At 37.9% G+C, this 27,530-nt stretch overlaps 1 protein-coding gene across 1 annotated transcript in view; it reads right to left on the reverse strand.

Annotated features, from left to right (window-relative positions):
* The window catches only part of LOC120527405 (cathepsin S-like), a 33,746-nt gene that overhangs the window by 2,134 nt on the left and 4,082 nt on the right, over positions 1 to 27,530 (reverse strand). The window contains exons 2-7 of the mRNA XM_039750787.1: positions 17,994 to 18,123; positions 16,464 to 16,586; positions 15,595 to 15,747; positions 6,561 to 6,785; positions 3,626 to 3,791; positions 122 to 224 (exon numbers count right to left, since the gene is read on the reverse strand). Of these exons, the coding sequence (XP_039606721.1) occupies positions 122 to 224; positions 3,626 to 3,791; positions 6,561 to 6,785; positions 15,595 to 15,747; positions 16,464 to 16,586; positions 17,994 to 18,122 (899 nt within the window). The 5' untranslated portion in view covers position 18,123. The remainder of the gene's footprint in view (positions 1 to 121; positions 225 to 3,625; positions 3,792 to 6,560; positions 6,786 to 15,594; positions 15,748 to 16,463; positions 16,587 to 17,993; positions 18,124 to 27,530) is intronic.

Consider the following 27,530-nt stretch of genomic DNA (forward strand, 5'->3'; position numbering starts at 1 on the left):
ATATTTTTCTTAGGAGAAGTATGAAAATCATGCTATGAAAAATCTCTACATATTCACAACATATTTGAATATTTAAAGGATCTTTGTGTTTAATATCATTATTCTGTTCTACAGTTCTTACCTGTTCTTTACAAGCCAGTAATCCTGCCCATTAAGGGTCCCATAACCAACGACCAATACTCCGTGGTTTATTTTCTGTGAGCAGCTTGGATCATTGTACACACCTGAAGCAGGAAGACAAGTTTCTGTTTACAAATAGCAACAAAGCATTTCTAGCTCATAGTCAGAAGATACGTCTTGGCTTGAATTTATCTATTTGCTCATTTAAACTTTTTAAAAGTTGAGTTATGCATTCTGCATATGGGTTCAAAATACCAGAGGCTAAATACTTTTGAAACACTCAAGAAAAAAGTAGGAACAGGACTGCATTTTATTACAAGGGTTCACCTCCTGCATCACTCTTCTCAAAAATCACTTAACGGAAGCTAAAGATTAAGAAGAGTAGAGTTCATTACTCTCCTCTGTTCTCAGCTCTTTATACACATATATTAAGCCGCTTCTGTACTTGGAAATGCTGTAGATACACAAATCACTAAAGTTTTTAACTACAGTTTAATCATTTTTATGAGCAGTTATTTGAGTTTTTTGTACAACCTTCATTTATAAATGATCTCTTATAAAACTCTCTAAATGGAAAGATTAAGGAAAAGAATAATATTACCATAGATAGGAAATTGCCCGGGAGAGTTTTGCCTCATCTTGTTTTTCTTGATTTCATTATCTCTGCTCCACTGCCTGGTTTAAATTTTTTCTTGCGTTTTTTAAGTATCCTTGCCATTTATATTTTTGTTTCAAGGAAGACACAACAGTTGTAAGTTACTTTCAGGTGTTGTAAAAGGAGCCATTGTTTTATTAGTCTAGTTTTCTCTTTGTTTATTTATGGTCTCTTTTTATTATTTTAATATAAGATTATACAATTTTTGTTCATTTTTATCTACTCATAGATAACTTTTTTTTTTTTTTTTCAAGTTGCTCTTCTTGAGTTTGGGAAGGGGTTTGATGTTTTTTGCCTCGGGTCACAACAGAAACATACACATTGTACTCATTGTATGAAAAAGCATCAAACAGAAAAGCCATTTTGTTTCACACATGAATGCTTAGTCGCCGTCTGTCAAAGGCTGCTGCAATTCCACTCCAACCATTTTCTGTGAATGTCAACTCACTTTCAAGTGCACACTGATCTCCCATTGGCCACTATGCACCCTTGCGGACTGCTGAGAACTGAAGTCAGTAGTGCTGCCACAGATTCATTCCAATAGAAAACTCTTTACTGAATAAAATACAGCAACACTGTACTGTAAGCGACTGATATGACCTGCAAGTAAGACAAAGCTGGGTTACACAGTCAGTGTCAGATATCAGGAGTTGAGGTTACACTCTTCATCATGAGATGCTGCCCTCTACAGGCAAAAGCAGCTGCATGAGGTCTCTATTTATTCATTCCCTAAGAAAGTCTCCACTCTCTTTCTCAAGCACTTCTGATTTAAAGGATTTGCTCTCCTTTCTTGACAGTCATATGTCTAGTTCTTGTCAGCCTGTCTATGTTCATCTCACCACATCATGCTGTTAAAAGCTCTCTATACTTTGCTACAATATTTTCTCACAAACTCTGTAATTGATACTAAGTCATTTATAGTGTAACACTACAAAATGGTTTTCATTTTAGGGGACCCCTTACAATTTAGATTTTCTGCCTTTTAGAGATTTATTGAAAGCTTATTAAAAGATCCTAGACCCTCTGGAACCTTCTGTATTTTGCACCTTTGTTAAACCAAAAGTCACAAGCACATTCATTTAACAATTCAAATAAAAACTGGTAAATATATTTACTTCTCCAAAAAAATTTCCATCTACATCAATGCATTTTTGCCACTATTTTGTAAACAGCAGGACCACATGGTGCCTTATTCCAACCTCCGCTTTGTTCATTTATTTATTTTTTAATGTCTTTGGTGGGAGTCGTTCTCACTTAACCACTATTAGCCTGACTGGTGATATTTGGCCTGCCCATCATCAGACACTGCCAAAATCCATGCATTTGCTTGTAAATGTGTGAGTGGCAGTAGCAGAGATTTTATTTTTCACAAGCAATACAATGATCATTGCATATGTATGGTTTTGTACTAATAGTGGAAAAAATAGCAATAAGAAAATATAAGAATCTGGAGAAAAAATGCAGTCAAGAGGCAAGCAAAGGATTGTAATCGAAAAGTCAAAAATAAACTTTTAAATGAGAAACAAAAATTGAGGTCAAATGAATGTGCCAAAAATGAATTAAAAAGTGAACCAGAAAACTATGAAGTAAGAGACAGAATGAGTGGTTATGTGCAATCTCAGATAAAGATGAGACCAACATGACCGTTCTTTATCTTGTCGCACTGATAACATACTGTATACACTGTTACTAGGGAAACATGTACACAAATGGTGGTGGCCATCAGTAAACAAAAATAGTGACAAAACAGCAAAATAACAATATAAAAATACCAAAGAAAAGTCTATACGAAATACCAACATAATAATCCAAATTTTCATGAGCAAAAACTCTAAAATGGCAAGAACTAAGATAAATACATTGCAAAAGCTATAAAAATGAACTACGGGAAAAAAATAATAAGATCAGTGCTGTTCTTTGCATCAGTCTATAAATACATAGTAGAGGATGTAATTTATCATTAAGGTGTCTAATAATTGATTAAAAAAAATAATTATGATACTGTAAATTTCAATATTGTTAGGCATTTCTTGGTATGTTCTAATTCCAATTTGCTTATTATGTTTGCTGTAATTCCCATCCTTGAGCCTGTGCCATCTTTCAATAATTGAAGCCAAAGTACAAAATGTGGGGGATCCAGGCATCTAGGATCTCCTAATTAACCCTTCTAAAATCAAAATTCTCTAAAAATACATTTTAGAAACATATTATGGTGTTATAAATCACTCAGTGTCCATTACCGGGGCTGAAAAAAATAGCTAAAATTTTAACTTAAAAGAAGATCAGTGTTGAGGAGTTTTTTATTTAAGCCTGCTTTACCATCAAGATGACTTGCTCCTGCCATCTGTGGTTTTAAATAACTGAGTCAGGGCAGCGTTAATGACCTAACTGCTCATTAATTTTGAATCTACTAGGAAACTACTAGATTTCTTAGAATCTACTAGGAAAGTCAAACAGGACAAAAGATAAATCAAGGTTTTGCTGATGTTGAAGCAAGAATTAGGACCAAGTGAGACGGCTTTCTCTGTGTGTAACTTGAAGAGTTTTGATTCAGCATGATGCATGTTCAAAAGTACAAGGTGGCGTGGCTTTTGTTTGTAGAATGTGTATCCATAGATGATACAATTAGTCAGTTTAAGAAATGCATATCCTGAGTGACTGTACTGTATTTTGTATAGCTACTTGTATATTTCACAGTACCAGAAAACTGCCAAAAATTGAGCACTAGTGGTACCTCTTGATTAGCCCCTGGTATTTCACATACTGTTCATAAAATATGTTGAAAAGTTAAACAGCAAATATATATACTGTATATATACTGTATACGTATAAAAAGAGAGAACATCATACCACTCCTATACAGAATAAATGTAGGCCGTGTGGCATCAATGGCAACAGAAATCGGTCCAACATTAGCAACACCTTCTTTCAGGGCATTTTCGTCCCCATATGGAAGTTCACTATAACTGCTGCAGTTGGCCGCTCTCGCAGCAGCGTCATACTGGCACTGACCATCCTAGACAAACATAACGATAGCAGCAGAACACAAAGTTAAGTTACTGCATAACAAATATTTCAGAGGTATTTCTGTTTAAAGCATAAAATTTACTTTTATAATAAAGCAGAGATTATTTTTTACTTCAGCTGACACATTAATTTCACTTCACAGACTTTGTTGTTTGCATGCACCAGAAAACAAAACAAAAAATACCTACTTTTTCATTTACTATGGTTTAAGGTGTGGTATAGCGGGTCCGCGGCTTCAAAAAGAAGTGCCAGAAGAAGAGTTAATGAGGTGGTTGGGGCGAGTCGCACCTGCACGTGTGGGCGCTGCACCCACGGAGACGCATCAGGGTATATATATATATATATATATATATATATATATATATATATATATATATATATATATATATATATATATATACATACACACACACACACGCGCACATACATATACACACGGGTCGACACCGAGGGGTGGGGAAAAAAATGGAAGGATCGAAGAAAAGAGAAAGCGTGAGGTTAAAAGACGGCAAGCAGCAGGCATGATCTGGCTACCTGGAAAGTGGGGACACCGCGAGCTGGGGCCCCGCGAAGGAGCGTTAGGCTTTTGCACTCTGGGGGCTAGTTCGAGTGAGTGGAGTGAGCAAGGCAGGTGTCCTCCCGAGGGATCCGAGGAGCGACTATGGGTGCGCGAAGGATACAGGGAGGAGAGCCGACCTCGTTGGTCTGGCAGTGACATCCATAACGGGGCTAAGACGGAGGTTGGCTTAAGGAGCTCGTGGCTGTTGGGTCTCCGCCGGCTGCGAGAGCAATGGGTGAGACGGGGAGAAAGAGTGACGGAGGTGGGCCGGAGAGTAATGAGAGAGACTGCATTAACTTCTGCATTTTATTTTAACCTCGGATTTTAAAGGATTTATTTATTGATGATTTTTATCCCCACTGAACACTTAACAGATGGGAGCGTCGAGTGGACCCGCATCGTCACATAAGGTATGCTTAAAAATGTGTTTCTAATCATAAACTAATGTACACTCAATGTTTCAAAATCATTGAAACAAGGGATCAATAAGGGAGAATAGAAAATATCAAAAGGACTGCGTCTACCTTTGCAGGTATTTGTACCCAGTGTCTACCAGGAGGAGTAGCTCACCCATTTTCCCACCTCACCCATACCACCATGAGAGCGCGCTCGCTCTCTCTCTCTCTCTCTCTCTCTCTCTCCCCCCCTCCTCACCTGCAATCTTTCTCTATTTTATTTCCTGAGCCTCTTCTCTTTGCACAGAGTGCTTTCATTACAGTTCCTGTCCTGACTCAATATGGTCTCTAGCAGGGTGTCTGTTTATTTGTGTCACTTCTGGGATGGCCATGAAATTAACAGGGGAAATGGTGTCTCTACCTATGGGGAGACCAGGCGTAGAGCTCACCTGTTATCAACAGGTGTCTCTGCAGCCCATCTAAAAAGATACCCAGTAAGATGCGCTGAGATTGCTAAATATAAGGGGTGACAAAAGTTTCAGATAATTGCTTTGGATAAATGAATAATCAAACAGATTAAATCGTTAGTTATTTGTTCAGGCTGGTAGCCTTTATCTATGGCCAGGATGTGGGTGAAGTTTTAATAACATTTGATGTTAACAAATATGAAAACATTAAACAAAATTGAAAGTCTGGATGTAACTCTTCACAGAAATGTAACATTCCTGTTTAATTTAAACCTGCATGACACTATCAAGCACCCAATACAATTTTTGTTCCTCAATCAAGATTTACTTATCACAAATGGCTGTTATATCCACATTTGATGTAGTGACTGGCTGTATCTTTAGTAATATGGCCCTTCGAAGGTTACCAAGGGGACCATTTGTCTGTGTAATAATTTTATTTGTGGAATTCCTTCTACAGCAGGGTAGGGAGGTGAAAAGGAGGGTAACCATTTTGGGGAACATTTCAAAGATATCAAGAACAACATGACAACATTTAATTTGTCTTCATTACAGCCATACAGATTTGTTTGTTTTTGTTCTGTCAAAAGGCTTTGAGGACACCATTCATCTGTCCCTGCACCTATCATCAAAACCAGATCAGGCATGACCCTGCAATAAAAGGCCATTCCATTGCTGGGCTCTTCTGTACAAATCCCAACACTGGGAAAATTTAGAGTAAATGATTAACCCAACATGCATGTCTTTGGGATGTGGTTGGAAAAGGAGAGCACCCATAGCAACACCCATGCAGATGTAGGGAGCTTGTGCAATGTTACTCACTGGTCCATCTTGAATATGTTCAAGGACACGCATTTAGAAAACCACAAAGGCTACTATTTCATTTGTTATTCACTTAACGCCAGCACAAATTGAAAATATTGTATTCTCAATCATCTTTTTTCCAAGTACTGTACTTCCCTGACTCTGGGTTTCTTCTGTTCCTTTCTAACCCCTATATTTTCTATTCAATTACCTCCCATAGGTATAACTGACTAAGGTTCTGTTTCTGAAATATTATGTTCCTATCTATGGTGGAATTAGTTGCCATTAGAGAACCATTGAGCCAGTCCTACATTCTGCACTGATGACCACAACCATTACACAAAAGGAGCTCTGATGCCACCTAGTGACCAAACTGGAAAACCAGAAACACAAAATACCTGCTATAGACAAAGGCAAGAAAACATACTGTTATAAAAAGAAACACAGAGAAGAAAACATAATATATTCTCATAAAACCATTGCATTGATAAATGTATTTAAACCCTTGCATATAGGAAGATATCAAATCTTACCACGGCTTTGTAAGGATAGGATTCATCAGAGTCAATTCCTTGGTTATTAATAACATATTGGAATGCCTGGGTCATGAAACCTCCATTACATCCGCGATTTCCATACTTGGATGAACAGTCTACGAGGTTCTGTGCACTAAGAGACACCAGCTTGCCTGTTTTCAGCTTGAGTTGACCTTCCAATGCACCAACAGCACTGAAGGCCCAACAAGCTCCACAGGATCCCTGTAACGGATAGTTGATGGTTAGCACGCATAACTTCAAACACAGACAGACAAGGCACTATTTAGTGAAGGACAAATAGAAGAGAAAGAAAGCTAGACAAGGGAGCAGAAGCTGAGCAAAATGTAAAGAAACTGAACTGGCCACAAGCAGAAAACTAAACACATAATTGATGGGTGGATTTTTTTTTTCATTGATCGGTTTGCGTTCATAGTCAAAGATTTTTGGATATATTTATTTCACTCGTTTTCAGCAGTCATACAAATATGACTGTTGCTTAAATACAAATCACATAACAATAAGTTAAATCTGCAGGAGAGTAGGCACTAACTGTGCAGGTGGAGGAAAGCAGAGGGAACTACTAATGAAGCAGAGAGAGAGACAAGTACAGTATGAAAAACTCATGGATCTGTATGAAAAGCAATGATCCGGATCACACAAGAAGAAAATCTGAGCAGATATAATGTAGCATATTTTAGTAAGAAAATCAATTTATATTTTATTGGAGTAACCTATTGTAGACTGATTGGTGAGATCGGAGTAACATAATCACAGTAAAACAATGAAAGATGGGATTAACACGAGACAATCTTTTATTCAATAATTCATTATCATACTTGCTTATAAGCAGTTCAGGATCACAGGAACTGCATTTTAATCTGACAACATTTGGTAGAATGCAGGAACTCACTGTGACTATAACACCAGCCCATTATAAAAAAAACATTTATGCACACACTTCCAGTTTAAAGTTGCCTGTTTGTGGGATACATCAGGAAAACCAAAACATACACAGGGTTCTCCACAAAGACTAAACGCTTTGGGCTTGCTGGCCTGAATGGCCTGTTCTTTTTATAGTTGTTCTAATGTTCTGAAAATGTTGATGTTTTATCTGCTAGGAGATTCCGCAGACTCCAAGATTTGAATCCAATTTTAACAACCCAGAGCAGAGAGACTAAAAAAAAAAAGAGTAGATAAACTAAGGGGAACTTGCTTTATAAGGTGGGCTGGAAAACTGAACATGGATTGAAAACAAAAAAGAAGAGTAAATTCTAAATTTGGAACAAAGTCCCATTTTTAAACCCTATTGGTTATCTACAGTGAATTTTTATTTTATCACTAGCTGAAATACCCAGCGTTGCCCGGGAGGAAAATAAATTTTTTTTTAATTGTTTGAGAAAAACATAATTAAAAAAACACAACTTTAAAAATAAAAATAAAAAACCTGGGTTCGCTTCCCAAGTCCTCCCTGCGTGGAGTTTGCATGTTGTTCCCGTGTCTGCGTGGGTTTTTTGCGGTGGGCTTGGCACACTGCCTGCGGTTTGTTTCCTGCCTTGCGCCCTGTGTTGGCTGGGATTGGCTCCAGCAGACAACCCGTGACCCTGTAGTTCGGATATAGCGGATTGGATAATGGATGGATGAATAAAGACTCACTAATGTGCTTGTCTTGCAGTGTTGTATGTATGTTATCATCAAGTTGACGCTCGGAACCGGCCAACTGTATTTAATTTGAAAAGCAACAGAGTTGCGGTGGTGCTCAAACATAAAGAATGCTGGCAGTCGCCTGGTATATACTAACTGTGTAAGCCTGTGCTGTTAAGAGCGTGGGTTCCTAGAAAGTATTTAAATCGTCAGAACTACTCTGGGCATCTTTCTGCTAGAAGGATTCATGTTGCCGAAGTGCTCGCATCGTTTGTGCATTAGCAGCTAAGCGACTGTCTTTCTTAGGAGGTTTCCTTTTGCCGATGTAATGGCCTTACTTGCATAGAACTGTGTTTAATTTCAAAAGCAACAGGGGTGCGGTGGCGCTCAAACATAAAGAATGCTGGCAGTCGCCTCCAGTTCGCCTTATGGTGGTCGTTCCAAGTGTCAACTTGATGATAACATACATACAAGACCGCAAGTTACCCCCTACCCTACCCAAAAGGGGGTTACGGCTGATTTCACCCTACATTAATTTCAGTCGATCAATGAGGAACATGTGTACCAAGTTTCATGAAAATCGCTCCAGCTGTTTGGACGCGATGCTGGAACATACATACACACATTGACTTTTATATATGTCGGTTATCAAGTATATGTGCTTCAGGGACAACTTCAAGGCTCAGAAAGGGTGGTGTCTGAGGGCAGCACTGCCACTAATCACCTTTCCTTTTCCACATTCAGTTCTGCAGGTCTCCCACTGCAAGACCCGGTGTCTGATTCTGCTTCGAAGCCCCCCACTTCTCTGTTGGCAAATGTAAAAATCCTGAAGCCACCAGAAGTGGGTGTTCATTGAGGACTATTGCCTAAATAGGGTGGAACTCTCTTCTCTCAGTAACTTTATTTTTTTCATTTAGCTGAAGCCTGTTTTGCACTTTTTCGACATTTTTGCTGAACAAGGTTGTCTAAGTGTTCCTTCTTGCACCTTTTACACCATCATTCCCACTTTCTTTAACTTTATAATTTACAATTGCCCTTTTTCTGGTTTCTCAAATGGCCCTTTTAAGTGTCACCAAGAGCCCAGCAGATGCTTGAGGAGTTTCCAGGAAGGAAGAAGTTTACCTCAGTCTTGCTCACCTTTCTTAAAATCTAATTTAGTGTCTACAAGTGATAGGCAGACAAGCACAAGTGCTTTACCTATCATAGCAAACATTTGCCATTCTTTTTGGCATGATTGGGGTGCCTCAATCAGTAAGTTTCCATATACATACTGTAACCACAAGGGGGCACTAGAGAGCCGCAAACCACTTACATAATAATACAGCACAAATTAACAGTAATAAAATAAAGGATTTTATTTACAGAAGGCACTTTTCCAACATCACCTCTTCAAACACCAATGAAACTTCCTTTTTTTGTCCTCCACTGACTATTGCTTGCTGCCTACTGACTCTGACAGAGGAAGCAGAAGGGCTTCCTTTAAAATCAGACCCAGGAACTGCTTCTGGTCTCCTGTCCAGGTCGACCAGAGCATTTTCGGATTGTTCGTACACCAGGGGAGTCACCCCTTCCCCACGCAGCTCCCTCTGGTGGACCCCTAAGACCCCCGATAAGGATGCATTTTCAGACTCCAACTCCCATGCCACCCTGCAGGTGTCCTGATTGGGTTTAGGTCGAAAAGACACTGTCACCTGCCGTGTGGGGGAATGATCTGCTACTGGTCAGCCTGTTTGCCTGTTCCTTTCATTATGATCTCCTGGCCGGACATGAATCCTTCCTTTACCCTGGCCAGGATGCCTGTCCTTTCTCTCTGGCACTTACAGTTGTGGTTGAAAGTTTGTGAACCCTTTACAATTTTTTATATTTCTGCATAAATATGACCTAAAAACATCATCAGATTTTCACTCAAGTCCTAAAAGTAGATAAAGAGAAACCAGTTAAACAAATGAGACAAAAATATTATACTTGGTCATTTATTTATTAAGGAAAATGATTGAATATTACATATTTGTGAGTGGCAAAAGTATGTGAACCTTTGCTTTCAGTATCTGGTGCAGCAATAACTGCAACTAAACGTTTCCGGTAACTTTTGATTGTTCCTGCACACCAGCTTGGAGGAATTTTAGCCAATTCCTCCGTAAAGAACAGCCTCAAATCTGGGATGTTGGTGGGTTTCCTCACATTAACTGCTCACTTCAGGTCCTTCCACAACATTTCTATTGGATTAAGGTCAGGACTTTGACTTGGCCATTCCAAAACATTAACTTTATTCGTCTTTAACCATTTTTTGGTAGAACAACCTGTGTGCTTAGGGTTTTTGTCTTGCTGCATGACCCACCTTCTCTTGAGATTCAGTTCATGGACAGATGTCCTGACATTTTCCTTTAGAATTCTCTGATATAATTCAGAATTCATTGTTCCATCAATGAAGGCAAGCCACCCTGGGCCAGATGCAGCAAAACAGGCCCAAACCATGATACTACCACCACCATGTTTCACAGATGGGATAAGCTTCTTATGCTGGAATGCAGTGTTTTCCTTTGTCAAAACATAACACTTTTCATTTAAACCTAAAAGTTCTATTTTGGTGTCAGCCATCCATAAAACATTCTTCCAATAGCCTTCTGGCTTGTCCACGTGATCTTTAGCAAACTGCAGACAAGCAGCAATGTTGTTTAGTGTTCTCCTGATGGTGGACTCATGAACATGAACATTAGCCAATGTGAGAGAGGCCTTCAGTTGCTTAGAAGTTACCCTGGGGTCCTTTGTGACCTCGCCGACTATTACACGCCTTGCTCTTGGAGTGATCTTTGTTGGTCGACCACTCCTGGGGAGGGTAACAATGGTTTTGAATTTCCTCCATTTGTACACAATCTGGCTGACTGGATTGGTGGAGTCCAAACTCTTTAGAGATGGTTTTGTAACCTTTTCCAGCCTGATGAGCATCAACAACTCTTTCTGAGGTCCTCAGAAATCTCCTTTGTTCGTGCCATGATACACTTCCACAAACGTGTTGTGAAGAGCAGACTTTGATAGATCCCTGTTCTTTAAATAACACAGGGTGCCCGCTCACACCTGATTGGCATCCCATTGATTGAAAACACCTGACTCTAATTTCACCTTCAAACTAACTGCTAATCCTAGTGGTTCACATACTTTTGCCACTCACAAATATGTAATATTAAATAATTTTCCACAATAAATAAATGACCAAGTATAATATTTTCTGTCTCATTTGTTTAACTGGTTTCTCTTTATCTACTTTTAGGACTTGAGTGAAAATCTGATGATGTTTTAGATCATATTTATGCAGAAATATAGAAAATTCTAAAGGGTTCACAAACTTTCAAGCACAACTGTACAATGCATTTAAACTCACATATCAACTTTGTTAATAATTGGCAATATCCAGTTATTCCTTCAAAGGAAAACATTACAATACACAGTAGAAGTAACAGTGGTCTGATGCCTAAATGTATTCTTGGAGTTGACACTCTAGACACATCTGATAATACCTCTTGATATCAGTGTATTCCTAGACCAGCAGAACTTTGTTAAAATGTATTTTGTATTTTCACTCTATATTTTCACTATTCTGTATAAATGGCTAATGCAGCTAATTTCTGATGTGCATTCCTCTTTCTGTATCCTGTACAATAGACCATTGGAAACTGCAAAATTAGGAAGAAGAGGATCATACAGATTTTTGACTTGTTTTAATTTCATTACCTAGTTACTGGCAAATGAATGTAATCATGGAATGAAATTCCTATTTTCACAAGGAAAGGCCAGTTGGAGTCCAGTATTTTCAACCTCCTTGCAATGTTCTTGTACGTTTTACATGGTTGCTGTGGTACAAAGGTGTGTGATTATTGAAGAGGTTTTCCAACCTGTTGTTTTAATTCAAAGACAGTAAGAATTTTAACAAAGGGATCAGAAGAGGAAAGCAAGGTCAAAAGAGAAGCAGAAGTTATAAATGAAAATATCAGCTCTCAAAGTCATCAAGATTAGGACACTGAGAAAGAATCAAAGACCCAAATTTTTGAAAAAACGTTTGATAACTCAAAAGAATTTGAATTGCAAAGGAACACAGTAATGATGTTTTATCCAATGCTTGGATAGTTTAAGACCATGCATGTTGACTGTTATATGGTTGCGCCGATGACGTCACTGCCTAAGGATTGTGGTTAATTCATCATAGCAATGGCCGATGCGATCTCATCAAAATGGTGGCACTCATCAACAAAATAAACTGAGGTCGCAGGAAGATATGAAAAATGTACAGAGTTAGATTCCTTGGGTCAGAAAACTCCAAAATAGATATATAGATTGTAAAAAATCTGCAATAGATTTCTTACCAAACATATATTAGAGACTTAAATGATAATACCAATCTAGTAAAGTCACAGTATGTGATTAATGTCTCTTTTTGGCGGTTATAGTCATGTTGTTTGAGACAAGTTGTGGTGTCACTATACAACCAAGTAAAATAGATTTTTTTAGGTTTCAGTTCCTCTACTGTGAACTCACTTTAATTCAATATAACTTCAGTCTTTGAGATGGACAAGGCTTACATTAATTCCCCATTCATACTCAAGTAATGCTTTAAATCCCGACTGAAGACTCACTACTTCAGTTTAGCATATTCTGACTAGAGCTGCTGATTAACTGTACATACTGCATCTTTGTTGTTAGCCATTAGCAGTAAAACATAAGTAACATGATAATTATAATTGAATACTAACCCTCACCTATTCTGTTTCTGTTCTCGGTACTCAAATGTGGCAATTGGTGCCACGGCCCACCTGCCAAGTTGTTTTGCCTGCCTATGGTAAAGTCATCCCTGATGGAGGATCGCAGGAATCATGGGAAAGAGGGGTTCTTTCATCGGATTGGCTGGCCCAGCACTGTTTTAGCCGTGGAATGGCCAAATGGGGGAGGCAGCTTGATGGATAAGGTCTGCAGGACTCTAAAAATATCCAAATCTTATTATGTGATATCATCTACTGTTATATTCTGCTCCGTACTTCGAAAATTTTTATTTTTATGCTGTATTAAGAATTTGTTCTGTTCTGTGTATTGTATTGTATTGACCCCCATCTTTTGACACCCACTGCATGCCCAGCCTACCTGGAAAGGGGTCTCTCTCTGAACTGCCTTTTCCAAGGCTTCTTCCATTTTTCCCTACAAGGTTTTTTTGGGAGTTTTTCCTTGTCTTCTCAGAGTCAAGGCTGGAGGGCTGTCAAGAGGCAGGGCCTGTTAAAGCCCATTGCGGCACTTCCTGTGTGATTTTGGGCTATACAAAAATAAACTGTATTGTATTGTGTAATGCACTTGGGGGTTAAATAATCTTACCCTCAAACACGTACTCACTTTTTGTGCATGCTAAACATCATTCTTATGCACTAGTTCATGGTTTTGCTTTTTTTTTAAAACTTGGTTATGCCAGCCCCTTTCTACACTTACTCATGGCCATACAAATAGTTCACCCTCCATTTTGAAAACCAAAGTGTGAAAGTACTGAGCATGTTCACACAATATTTCCTCTTTTAGCTGTTCATAACTGGTCAAGTCTTTGGGCTCCAAGCTATACATGTCAGCTGGACTAATTTTTTTTGCATTTTAGAATTTTGTTGTTTTCTTTATATTGCGATTTCCTGTTGTCTGCTGAGGTTCAGCATGGTCTCGATATGTGACACAGTTGGCATCAATCTATGCCATAATGTGACAAAATCTGGTAGCGAATTTTCCTAAAAGAAGGCCTGAACACATGACATAACAATCAGCTTTCCTAATCTCCATCTGAAAGCGTGACGCTGATATTCTATCACACTTTTGTTTTTTGATTTGGTGTTCGTGTCACTTACTTCAACTATGGATTCAGTGTGTATTATTTTGGAGTCCTGCTTCTTTTACCCTTTTTTGCTCACCATCTCTCTATTTCAGTCTATGTAGTGCTTTTTTTGTGGGCTCCTTATATGCTTATTTGTGCAAGCAGATTAAGGTGATGTAGGCAAACCCTTGCAGACTCGTTCATAAGACATCCTTTTGTTAAGCTCATTTTTGGACAGGCTACAGTGGTACACCAGAAATCTCTGTGTCACTGTTTAAATGTTGATGTCTTAGTGGAATACCTGTGCCCTGTCTATTCTACACTTTTAACTTTTAACTTAACCAGTTGAACACTGAGTATCAAGCTAAACTTATTTATATGTTGCAGATTCTGTCCTTCCAAAAATTTTCAAAACAGCTTTTAAGTCTCCAGATGCTTTTATTGTCTGAATGATCTATGCAGCTGGGGGAAGTGGGTGTATCTGAAGTGTATTTTATCTTATACCCAGTTTTTAAAGACATGCTTTAGGCAGCTTCTGTGATTCTGAAAACATCATGGTTGTTTCCTTTAGTCTTGCTTTTAGCAATACTTGTTCCGCTTTTGAGAAGATTTCAACATTTTTCACGGCCAGTGGTTACACTTGTATAAGGACTATCTTCATCTGAGTCCCTGTTTGTTTTTAATTTCAACAGTGGCCTGAGCTTGTTGCTGAAGTAATGCCTCTTTTGCCTTTTATCACCTCTCTGGATCTTTTGAAGGGACTTTACACCCACACCCACCCTCAACTGAGCCATCATTAAAAACTTGTTTCGCCCTTTTCCTTTTCTCATTTTTTAAAATTCTTTTTAATTTTTCAATTTACAGCAGGTATATTGTACAGAACCATACAAGTCTCCTAAACTTAGCTAACCAGGAAAAACATGCTTCTATTTTATAGGCCGCTATTAAATGTTTGTGCCACACAGCTGCCTATAGGTTACATGAACTAGATTGATCTTTAGTCTGACAAATGTAATCTGCAGCCATCGTCAAAATATGGAAGACAGGGCAACCAATATTAGCAGCATGCAAACTGGGAAGCACATTAGGTTAATGTCATGGTATCATAATTTATGTTTTTGAGTTTTGGAGTCTACTTGATCTGTATTTTGATCAATTATTTCTTTGAATTTATTTATTTAATATAACATTATTATGATGTTCTGCTTCTTGGGTGATTCCCAAAAAAAAGAAAGTGATTTGCTCTGTTTGATTTAAATTTTTGTATTTTAGTTTTGTTTATAATCTGTGTTGTATCTATTGTTCAGTGTCCTTGAGTGTTTAGAAAGGCACATACAAATAAATTAAATGTATTATTATTATTATTATTATTATTATTCCCATTATTTCTGGATGGCAGAAGCCATATTGTATGTGTGCCTATTACCATGAGTACTGATATCTAGGATAAAGAAACCCAAGAGAGGCTTCAATCTTCCAGTTTTCCCTATGATCAAGAACTGTTTCTGAATACCTGCATCTATTTAGGTGTTTAAAATACAGGATTTGTGGACTTACCTGATACTTCACCTCTGTCACACATCCCTTGTCGCGCCAATCAATATTGTCAGGTACACTGACTTTAGAAGAATGAACATATTTAGAATTGCTAACTTTATAATCAGCAGGCAACTGAAAGCCAGTGAGCTTAGCTGTAACCTCTTCGGGTGTCTAGAATGGTAGAGAAAAAAATAAATAAATAAAGATCATACTCTTCCATACACTTCATATCCTTTCATTTTGTATACAGTATATCATAAAGTGTTTTACTGATAAATTCTTGTTGTAACACAAGAAGAAATAATATTCCTCATATACTGTATACAGCATGGAAACAGACAGTGAAATCAGCAACTAAGTACGTATGTGAAGCTTCAGAATGCCAGCTTTACAATGCAATAACTAGAATGGAATCTTCTTAAAACTACATGTGCTGAACAAATACTTCAAGTGTTAAGATGATTCCAAGTAAATGGTGGAGAATTGGGAATTAACAAAACAAGTTTGTTTGACTAAAGAACACTGGTGGAAAACTCTGTTTTTTTATGTATTGCTTATTTAGACATCAGAGCTGCAGACACAGTGGCTCTCCACAAGGTAGAAGGAGCTGTAAAGAGAACCACGGGGCTGCAGGTTGTGTCGTCACTATTGGCTTTACTAGAAACTCTAATAAACAGATCTATATTATACACACATCTACTGCTGCAAAAAAGGTGATACAGGGTTAATAGAAGAAGTTGATACTGAACCCAAAATAAATGTGTATGATGGAAAACTAAATTTCATGTATACTAAATTTAGAAACAATAAATGTTCATAGGAACTTAAGAAAGGCAACTTAAAAGAGACACACTCATTGAAAAATTCATCCACAGAAGGTGTTTTACCATGTCTCCAAGGTGGTTCATTCCCAGGTCATAAGTGTGCATTCCCATGGAGAATTCAAGGTTGTGAAGTGTGATGAGTTTAAGGTTCTTCTCCCATGTCAAACGTCTCTGAAGTTCTTCATCCTGATAAATAGAGTTAAAGATCAGTAATACATTTTTTTTACCAAAGATGGAATATTCAAGTAAGGCATTGGACTGATTATTTCACGAACAAGACAAGCTTTGTTTCCTTCCAGTAAGGATAAGTTCAAATATGATAACTAGGCATTTGACATTAAACAGTAAGGTTATGTGTTGTATATGGTAAATATTCAGTAATAATCTGCTGCACACATACAATTGTGCAATAAAAGATACCAAACGGTATGCTGTCAACATATTCTTTTTAGGTGAAAGAAGCATTAATGATAATCTGAAAGCTTTATGATGAGATGAAAGACCAAATATGTCAAAAACTATAGCTGACATGTAAAGTAGCTATTGTCACTGAATCTTTAAGAATGATGACTACTACCCCTCTCTGCTGGCAGGAGTACTGGCACATGTCACTCCTTATTTCAGATCACTACATTGGCTCCTGGTAGCAGCACATAATAAGTTCAAATCCATGATACTTATTTAGAGAGTAGTCAACAGGTCAGCATCATTAGATATACAGAGACACTTGTGGGGTCCTGTGCTCCTTCTCAACCACTCAGATGTCTGCTGATAAACAGCATGTCTGGTGTTCAATCATCTAAGGTGGGCACATGTAACTCCTCTTTTTAGATCACTACATTGGCTCCCCAGTAGCAGCAGCAGCACATATTAAGTTCAAACCCCTGATGCTTGCATAAGATGAGGATGGTGAGTCTTACAAGTAAAAGAACAATGTTTTGATGGTCTGAGAATGATAGCTTAGCTTATGTAAATTCATCCATCCATTAATCCATCCATCCATCCATTATCCAACCCGTTATATCCTAACCAGAGGGTCACTGGGGTCTGCTGAAGCCAATCCTAGCCAACACGGGGTGCAAGACAGGAAATAAACCCCGGGCAGGGCGCCAGCCCACCGCAGATGTAAATTCATATTATTTCTAAATTACTGCTCAGGATTAATAAATATATAAAGGAACTAAAATTACAGAACAAGCTTTACAACACAAAAAATTACAAAATTTTGCAAGAGTGCTTCTGTGTTCTCGGAAAAACATTAATAAATCGTGGGTGAAATCAGGCCATTATGAGAGTGGAGTACTGTGCAGAGTAGAACATTTGGCTGGTACTGCATCAGGGCATTTTGCCAGTTGGTAGTTTCAGCATTTAAATAGCACCTATTGCACATTTTATTTTTTAGTGATACCATCACTATGCTGATCTTTTTGACAGAACATAATTGTTATTATGACAAAATATAAAAAAGAATAATATAAGAACACTATTTAAAAATGAAATATTGCGAAAGGTAATTTTTTGTGCCGCACAAATGATGAAATTAGTCTCCATGGCACACCCTTAATGTTTCTTAAGAAAAATGTTATTATGTACCTCTCCAAAATAGTGTTTCTGATGCGTTTTCTTCCATAGTTCCCAGTGCAAGTCTAGAGAGGAATCTTTCACCAGACTGGCTGTGACAGCTGTAAACAGCAAGGTAAATGATAGAAGAGAATGCATCATCCTGTGGAAAGAAATCAGTACTGATATTAAGTCATGAAATCAACATACAAAGACTTCCTGAAACACACAGTTCATTATCATCTGCTGTGATTTAACTAATTTAAAAGTAAGTAATTATCCTAACAAAGGCATTTGGCATGGTAAAAGTGCATTATTGTTTCCAGGACTGTGCTATACATTTTTAGTAAGTACAAATGACACAGAGATGCCATAGCAGATAAATAAATTATTTGCAATAGTCAGTAACTCTGTAGATGTTTCAGCTGCAAGAAATCGTGCAAGACAAGCTGAACTAAAGGTCAGTGGCATTTCTACATTTAGGCTATTGGAGCACTGCTCCCATTTCCCAGTAGATGGTGCTGTTATGGAAAAAAAAAAAGTTCAGTTGCTTCAGTAATTTAAGGTATTGTAAACACATATACAGTAAACTTCTAATTAGCAATTATAATCACATTTTTGCTTGATATGCTTAATGCAACTTCTTGTATAGAAACATATTTGTTTAAGGAGTGTGTGAAATTTTCTTTGTTTTTGGCACTGCTAACCCTTTGGCAGGCCTTTTAAACCTGAAGTGTGAGACACAGTTTAAACGGTGGGTAAACTAGCTTATTTCTTGCAATACTTTGTGCTCAAGTGTTCTTGCAATGCTCAAGTGTGTGCATGTGCAGCCTGCATTTTCATTTCCATGTTGGGACTTAAAGGTTACACCCATTCTTGATTTTTGTGAGACACAGTTTAAACGGTGGGTAAACTAGTACATCTCGCTATTTTGGAGTAGCTATCATCATTATCATGTTGATTACTTACAATACGATTTAACACTTTTCCAATTGGACAAAAATTGTACATTTTTTATTATTCATTTGTGTTTCTGCTTTCAGTAATGAGCACTTGATTTTGATGTTGAGATATCTTTTAATATTGTCCTTTGTTGAGTGACATAAGGGTGATAGACACATCATTTTGTGTTTTTTATGGCATTATTCAGCCGACCTTATGCCATCACTGGTGCTGGAAGCATAATATATTGAGAAACACAGTGTCTCGCCCTCACTCTCTTTTGTGACCACTTTTCTATGGTCCTTCCATGCAGCTTCAATGTTAATTATTCTGCCACATCCCCTGTCTGGATATTCATGTCACTTTCTCTACCTTATACCGCTAAATTGGGGTCAGAATCAACACCATTGGCATTCACTGTCCTCATCTCTGTGATTTGTGTCAATCCAGCGAGGTTTGTTTTTGAGACCACTGGATGTCATGTACAAAGGCCAAAGGATTTATGCAGAGGAGCAGGTCTCATACGTTCTGCTCATGTAACTGCTTGATCATCTCTCTCTCACTGAAACACACCAACACACGCTCTTGATGACTTCCTAGATTGTGTGTGCTCCCTCTGCTAGCATCTCACTGCCAGGTCCATTTAGCCCTAGTAGAATTTTATGCCAAAAATATTGCTGTGATATAGTGTTTATCCATAAATAAATTTCAGACACCTTGAAATACAGTTCACCTTTTCAGATATGCAAAACTTATTTTCTCAAAATAAGCTTCTTTATATTTTAAGGTAACATGCAGTTAATTTCAAGATAAATTAGATGCATTTCAGGATATATAAAAGGTATCTCAAAATAACTACCTGTGTATTTCAAATACATTTTGAGATATCTCAGTTAAAACTTTAAATGCATTTTTAAGATATCTGAAATTCATTTCAAGATATCTCAAAATCACTTCCTATAAAATGTCCTATCCTTTCCCTATTTTGAAATATCTCAAAATAAAAATAAGATATCTTGAAATGCATTTTACAAACCTTAACATGGAGTATATATAGTATGGGTACACAGACAGACATGACACCTGATGTCCACAACACCCATGTTTATTATTTACAGTGCAGAACTACCACACTAAACTCAGTCCTTCCCTCTCTTCAGCCACCTCTACTCCTCTCTCACAAACTCTGTCTTCCTCCTCCCAACTCTGGCTCCCAGAAGGGAGTCAGGCATCCCCTTTTATCTAGCTTGTGCTTGTTGATGGTCTTCTGGCAGCACTTCCTAGTGTGGTGGAAGTACTGCCCTTGCACCCGGAAGCACTCCGGGCGTACACAGTTCCTGGTTCGGCAGCACTTCCTGGTGTGGCAAAAGTGCTGTCCTCCAGAGCTCTAGGACCATCCATATGCCCCCTGGTGATGACCACGTGTCCCCACAGGGTTGAGCTCCTCAGCTCAATTTCTGTGGCCCTGATGGAATCCACAGGTGCTGCCCTCTTGCACCCAGGGAAAAACAGTGGACCTCCCGTGGTCCGACCCTCTTGAGCTGACCCTCTAATGTCCTCATTTCTAATTCTGCCCATCTTCGTCACACCCAGTGCAAATCTTAGCATCTTTATCTCTGAACAAAGAAGAAACTCATTTTAATATACCATGAAATTAATATAAACTCTAAAAATGTATTCCACATATCTCAAATGTGTGTCAAAATCTAGACATGTGAATATTTTAAGATATTAAATATTATACTTCAATCCATCTTAGAATAACATCCAGAGAGAGTGGTTTGGAGCATGCACTGATTGTGTGTTGCTGCACCCAGAACACACAGGCCATTTTAAAATATCTGATATTATAAGTAGTTTCTGTGCAGTCTGAGATATCACAAAATGCACTTTCGGGTTTTTTAAAATGAGAAAAAATGTCCATTAAAAATATAGGCAATTTTACAGTGAGCCATTCTGAAATACCTGAAATTACATTTCAGATATCTCAAAATGTACAAAGAGCTAACTTATTTACTTGAGATATCTCAAAAATTGCATGAACTTACATTAAATTATTTTAAAAGAACATTCAAGATAGCTTAAAACCCATTTTAAATATCATGATTAAGAAGTATTTCCTGATATCTGTAATCAATTTTACAATATCCCTGGGAAAATGTTTCACAGTGGCCAGTAGCACAATTAGGCAGTGCAGGTGAGGCAAGCTGACCTTATGAAGTGCTTTTCCATGGAGGGTGTAGGGTTGTCTTAATACCTCACATGGTGAAGGCTGTGGGGTCAGCGGCTTGCAAAGCTGTAATGGAGGTGCACAAGACAATGAAATGCTGGCCATCAACTAATGCTGTACTAAGCAGAAGGTGTTATTCGAGTGGGTAGTTGTATCCATCGTCTGTCATCATCTTTCGTAAAGTTATTCCATTCAGAGAGCACACGCCACCAAGACAGCAGGTCCTGGCAGTGATGTGTTCAATGTTCCAATAAATGGAAAAGTGTGAAGATTACATTGGGGATGCCCATACATAAAATCTGCTGTACATTGGGTAGTTTTAGGTAGTCAAAAGCAGGCTGTATGGGGACAAGGACAACTTGGGCTTGAACTTTCAGTTTTGTGATAGTCTAGCATGCTTTAATTTTACCACTGGCGACTTTCTGCTTCATCATTCATATCATGTTCAAATACATGAAAGTGCACACAATAGATAGATAGATAGATACTTTATTAATCCCAAGGGGAAATTCACCCTTGAAAGCCTTCAGTTATGCATTAATTTACTGAACTTTGCATATTCCAATAAAGATTTATGAGGACCTGGGCCATTTTTTTTGTTTTAAGTTAATCTGATGTGGGCAAAAACTGGAATACGGAAATTAACAGACTCATGATAAAGTTCAAAAGTTGACATGCAACAGTGCTAAGAACAGGACCATCATACCCTTCTTGCAATACCATTCCTAAAACTGTACAACTAAAGATTGAGTCTTCTATTAAAAGGTATGTTAATAACATTCTTGTGTCCACTTAACCCAGTTCAAGATCTTGACAGCATTGAGCACAAGGCAGGAGCTACTGTGCTACTGTTCGGTACAAGTTATTGTAAAAATGGGACCCCTAACAATACATTTCTTTGCTTCATAAATGTTCCCCAGGGCACTAGAGGACACTGTGGGTCAGACACACAAGAATAATGGCGAGAAATGCCAGTGTGGCACCCCTCAGTCACACCAGCTAGATAGAGAAGCCTGTAGAGAAACCTGATGCTGCTAAGGGACGCACCTTTATCCAAGGCAGCTTCAGAAATTAGAATTTAGTCCCAAGGCTGGCATACTATGCTGGATTGGCACTCCATCTGGGGCTGCTTACTGCCTTGTGCCCACTTCTACTAAGATTGGATGAAGGCCTCTACAACTCCGTTTTGGGCTAAGCAGGTTGGATAATGCTGTTATATTATATTTACATACACTTTTCACAGTTGGAGTACCGGCAGGTTAATGAGCTTGCTTATTGGCCACACAGTATGTCAAAGGCAGGAACTGAACTGACAGACATGTTTTAAAGCCCAATGCCTTATTTATTACACTATACTGCTTGACTTTGTGTGTCTCTTTTGTGATATTAGGCCTCCTCACTTTAGAAAACAATTATTTTCAATGCACTGTAATTTGTAGTGTATATATTTCAGTTCCAGTGTGTGAGACATACCCTGTTATTTGGGTGTGTGATGACACCAGGCTTTCCAATTATAATTTCAGTTACAGACAGTTTACGATTCTTAGCAATAATACAAATTTCAAATGCAAATGCACATCTAAAATACATGTGGCTAAAACAATTGATTCTGATTTGCTAACAGCTCCATGAGCTCAAGGAAATGCATCAAACCTGTTCTTCCTGCCTATTATTATGAAAAATTCTGGATCTAGTTTTCATGAAGCAGCAAAAAACAAATGATCAAAACACTCCCTGTTAGCAATAGATGATACATGAGCTATGATTGGTGAGAAACTGTAATTTGATACTCATTTGTTGACCACTGTGTTCCTGGTACTGTAACTTGAGTCAAACAGTAAATAGTAAAGAGATGCGTCATGCGTGGCACACTAGATGAAGGAAATTCAATTGAGACTTTGTGTCTCTAACTCGCTTTTTATTTTTTCAGTGTGAAGGTAACATTTATGCTGATTTTTTAGCAAAGACAGAATATCTGTGTATATGTTACTTGTGTTCAGGTGTACTACATTATTTAAAAGAAAAGATCCTTTCTTTTTAATGCACTTTTCTTTATACTTAACTAATAATTCAATGTTCTTGCAGCTTACTTACAGTGATACAAGTGAAAACTAACTGCTTGGGAACATAAAGTCTAAAGTTGCTAAAAGTACAAATTAAATGGGAAGTGAGAGCAGGCAGACAACTACTACGTATGAGATTGAACAGCACTATAAAAAGTGGACGCTGGGTTGGTTCACTTCTTTATCATTTTATGAAATTTGGTTAATAGGTGTAAGTTCAACAGAAGCACTATGTGTCATTCCTGATTAGCTAAGTAGAAAAAACTACAACCTCTTAAATTACAAATAATCACAGCATTGGCAAGAACAACTTGGATGTCTGATACTGGAGGATGGAGCTGTTCATACTGGAGCAGGTCATACCGTCTCATTTCAGTTTATCAGCCTCTTTCCAAAGCCACTGAAAGTAACACCCACAAGATAATATAACATTTCAAAACCTACTTAAGCCCATTCAGCATTGTTATCTGTCCTGATGCACTGGGTGCAAAACAGAAGGAGCTTTGGATGCCATGCTAGTCCATTTACTACACTGCCCATTTATTCACATGCCTATGGAGCAAATCTAGAAACACCAGTACATAGTTATAATGACAAAGTGCACACTTTAAACAACCAGTAAACAGGCAGAGCATTTGAACTCTGGATGCTTTATTTGTTAGGCAGCAGTGCTAATCACTGCACCACCCACTTACTGACTACATTGCTATTGTATATTCTTTCTTTGCTTTCTTTACCGGTAACTTAACTATATAATAATCTGTTCTACAATAGACCAGTGACTTGCTCATAGCAGCTTAGTGGCTTTTATGCAGTGCTGCCAGTGTAGGCTATAACTGAATTTTATTAAGCAGAATAGAGTATGTTATGCTATGTTATGTTAAGTTATAATCTAATCTTGCAAGTCATCTACCAGTCTCCCAAATTAATTTTGTTCAGGAAGAGTGAAAAGAATAGTTTCTGCTGATTAATTTTCCAGACCCCATGGTAAATCCCATACCTTGTGGTGCCACTTCATGGTTCAAATAAAGGTACAGTCAACATCTGTGTAGCATTTGCATGTTCTCTTCAGATCTACTTTGGTTCCTATTGGGTACTTAATTTTTTTCTCCTCTATCTGAAAGAAGGGCTTGTTGGGATAACTGATGGTTTTACATTGGCCTGCTGCGAATGGATGTGGGAATGGTTCTCATCCAAGGCTGGTTCTTCACTTTGCTGTGAAGGCACTGATTTGAAATATGAATTCATGGATCCCTCCATAGATCTGAAAAAACTGACATATAGAAGCTTTTCTTTAATTCTGTTGGTGTGTCTACTTTACAGCAGAGCTAAGCGTGAGAAACGGGGATCAATCTGAAATGATCAACGCAAACCTTCAGCAAAGTAGACCCTCAGAAAAGTAGGGGCAGGAGCTACAAAAAAGGCCTATAGGCAATATATAGGAACAACACACCTCTAACATTAACTTCAGTTAGGGATATTCTAAGGGAGAGAATGATTTGATTGGAAGAGGCTAATCAAGGTTAATTATGCAAAACTTATATAAATTATTTTAGCTGCTTTTTGCCCTTTATTGAAGTCTGTTAGCCAGGAATTTTTAAATTTAACAATTTGCATATATCTCCTCATGCTGTGTCGAATTTCTCTGTGTGCTTTTGTTTCCTCCCACTGTCCAAAGATTTGCAGGTTAGGTGAACTGGTGAAGCTAAATTGGCCCTAATGTGTGTGTGTGTGTGTGTGTTTTCGTCCTGCAATGGATTGGCACCATGTCTAGAGATTGTTCCTGTCTTGAGCACTGGGATAGGCTCCAGCACCCCAAAACCCTGGTCTGAGTTAAGTGGGTGAGAAAATAACAATATTTTTTGCACTTCTGTGCCTTAAGTAATGAACTTTAATAAATTAATATAACAGTTCTGAAGGCTTTCATTGTGTATGTAGGCTTTTCTGTAAATCAGCAATAAACTACATGGCATTAAATACAAAATAGCAGCAAGAGTACAAAAAAACAATAGACAAAATGGTGGTGCTAGGGTAACAGTGTACAAAAACTCAAAAAATGAATGTATGAAATAGCAAAGAAATGGAGAAAATAGTATCAGGGAAGTCCATCACACTTATTCACATGACACAGAGCCAGTGACAAGGACATTGCATTAAGTCATTTAAAAAATGGACACTGATGATTTGGTCGGTTAAATAGTTGTCGGTTACTAGCCCTTTTTATAATTGTGTATAACATCACAGCAAACAATTTCCATCAGCCTAAACCTTCAAATAACAAAAGGAAGATAAACCCTTTCCTGGTCATCTTTTTTGAATTTTAGAGGATAACATTGCTTTATGTTAATGCTGGAAAAATAGTTTAAAAACGGCGAATCAATGAACAGTTACTGTCAAATCAGTAAACTGCATCTGGGTAATAAGGTCTGTGTCGTAAGAATGATTTAATACTATAATAAAAATGTGAGGATGATTTAATAATACTATTATAAAAATGTGCAATTACAAAAAAAATTACTTTATAACTTAATACAGTTTAAAACTAGGAATGATAAAATCTTAGAAGCTAACTGATCAGCTAGCCTGGGGGAATACAGGTGGGCTGAAGTAAAAGGCTATTAACAAGTCAGCATCTGGACTGAGGAGGGGTGAATGGCTTTACATCATTCTATTTGTAACCGGTTTTACAAGGGTGCTTTGAGATACAGTGGGATGCAAAAGTTTAGGCAACCTTGTTAATAGTCATTATTTTCCTGTATAAATCGTTGGTTGTTTTGATAAAAAATGTCAGTTAAATAAATCATATAGGAGACACACACAGTGATATTTGAGAAGTGAAATGAAGTTTCTTGGATTTACAGAAAGTGTGCAATAATTGCTCAAACAAAATCAGGCAGGTGCATAAATTTGGGCAACGTTGTCATTTTATTGATTCCAAAACTTTTAGAACTAATTATTGGAACTCAAATTGGCTTGGTAAGCTCAGTGACCCCTGACCTACATACACAGGTGAATCCTATAATGAGAAAGAGTATTTAAGGGGGTCAATTGTAAGTTTCCCTCCTCCTTTAATTTTCTCTGAAGAGTAGCAACATGGGGGTCACAAAACAACTCGCAAATGACCTAAAGACAAAGATTGTTCACCATCATGGATTAGGGGAAGGATACAGAAAGCTGTCCCAGAGATTTAAGCTGTCTGTTTCCACAGTTAGGAACATATTGAGGAAATGGAAGACCACAGGCTCAGTTCAAGTTAAGGCTCGAAGTGGCAGACCAAGAAAGATTTCGGATAGATGGAAGCAACGAATGGTGAGAACAGTCAGAGTCAACCCATAGACCAGCTCCAAAGACCATTAAGGAAGAAATCTGTATGCATGTCAGATGATGAGTTGGTTAATAAGAGAGGAGACCAGACGATGACCAGACCAATGAGAAGTTAGTATAGCTAGAGGTGTATGTGCAGCCCAAAACTACATATCTAGAACTATCAGATTGTATGGTATGCAAAGCCACATCCCATTAGGTTTTTCTTTGTGGCTCTGGTTATACTATTTGAAGATTAAAACATATCATCTTTAATGAACATGAATAACTGTGTAATTTTTCTCCTGCCTATTCTGGTACTCTAAATAATTGCCTGGGGACACAGATGTAAATGAAAGGGGAAAGTGATGAACTATTGTACCAGAAAGTGTGATACGAGTATGGGATTTAATGCATTCTTTTAAGGACTACATAATAAAGAGTATAAATGAGAATTGGGTCAGCATAGGACCCTACCACGACAAAACAGTCTGCTGCTTCTCAGTACACTCATATCACTAACATGTCTAGATGGCAATCTTGCTGACAATGAAGACATCCACTTCTTTAAAATGTCAATTAGAAAAACAGAACCCACAGAGAATATAATCAAGAATGTGCCAATCTGAGAAAGGAGGACTGATTTCTAATAGTGGAAATACATTCAGTTCTCACGGTGTGTATTGCACCCTCTAGCAACTCCTATTCCTTAACCTTTAAATAAACTTAATTCAATTGAGTGTCAAAGGTACTAAGACATAACTGGGTGAAACATGGGAAGCAGCCCCGAGGGATGCACTCATGTGGACCTAATTCGGAGTGGCCGCTAACATGAATGTCTTTTGGAAGTAGCAGGGTAAACAACAGTACAGTATCTGGAAAAAAGGGGTATGCAAACACAACAAGAATATATAAACTCCTCACAGACAGTAGCCTTGCTGGGATCTGAACCCAGAATCCTGGTGCTATGTCTTCTGTTTTGTGTTATATTACTTTGAAAGTGCTGTATACTTCAAAGATATAGGCTCCCTG

The sequence above is a fragment of the Polypterus senegalus genome, chromosome 1, assembly GCF_016835505.1.
Source record: "Polypterus senegalus isolate Bchr_013 chromosome 1, ASM1683550v1, whole genome shotgun sequence".
Classification (NCBI taxonomy): Eukaryota; Metazoa; Chordata; class Cladistia; order Polypteriformes; family Polypteridae; genus Polypterus; species Polypterus senegalus.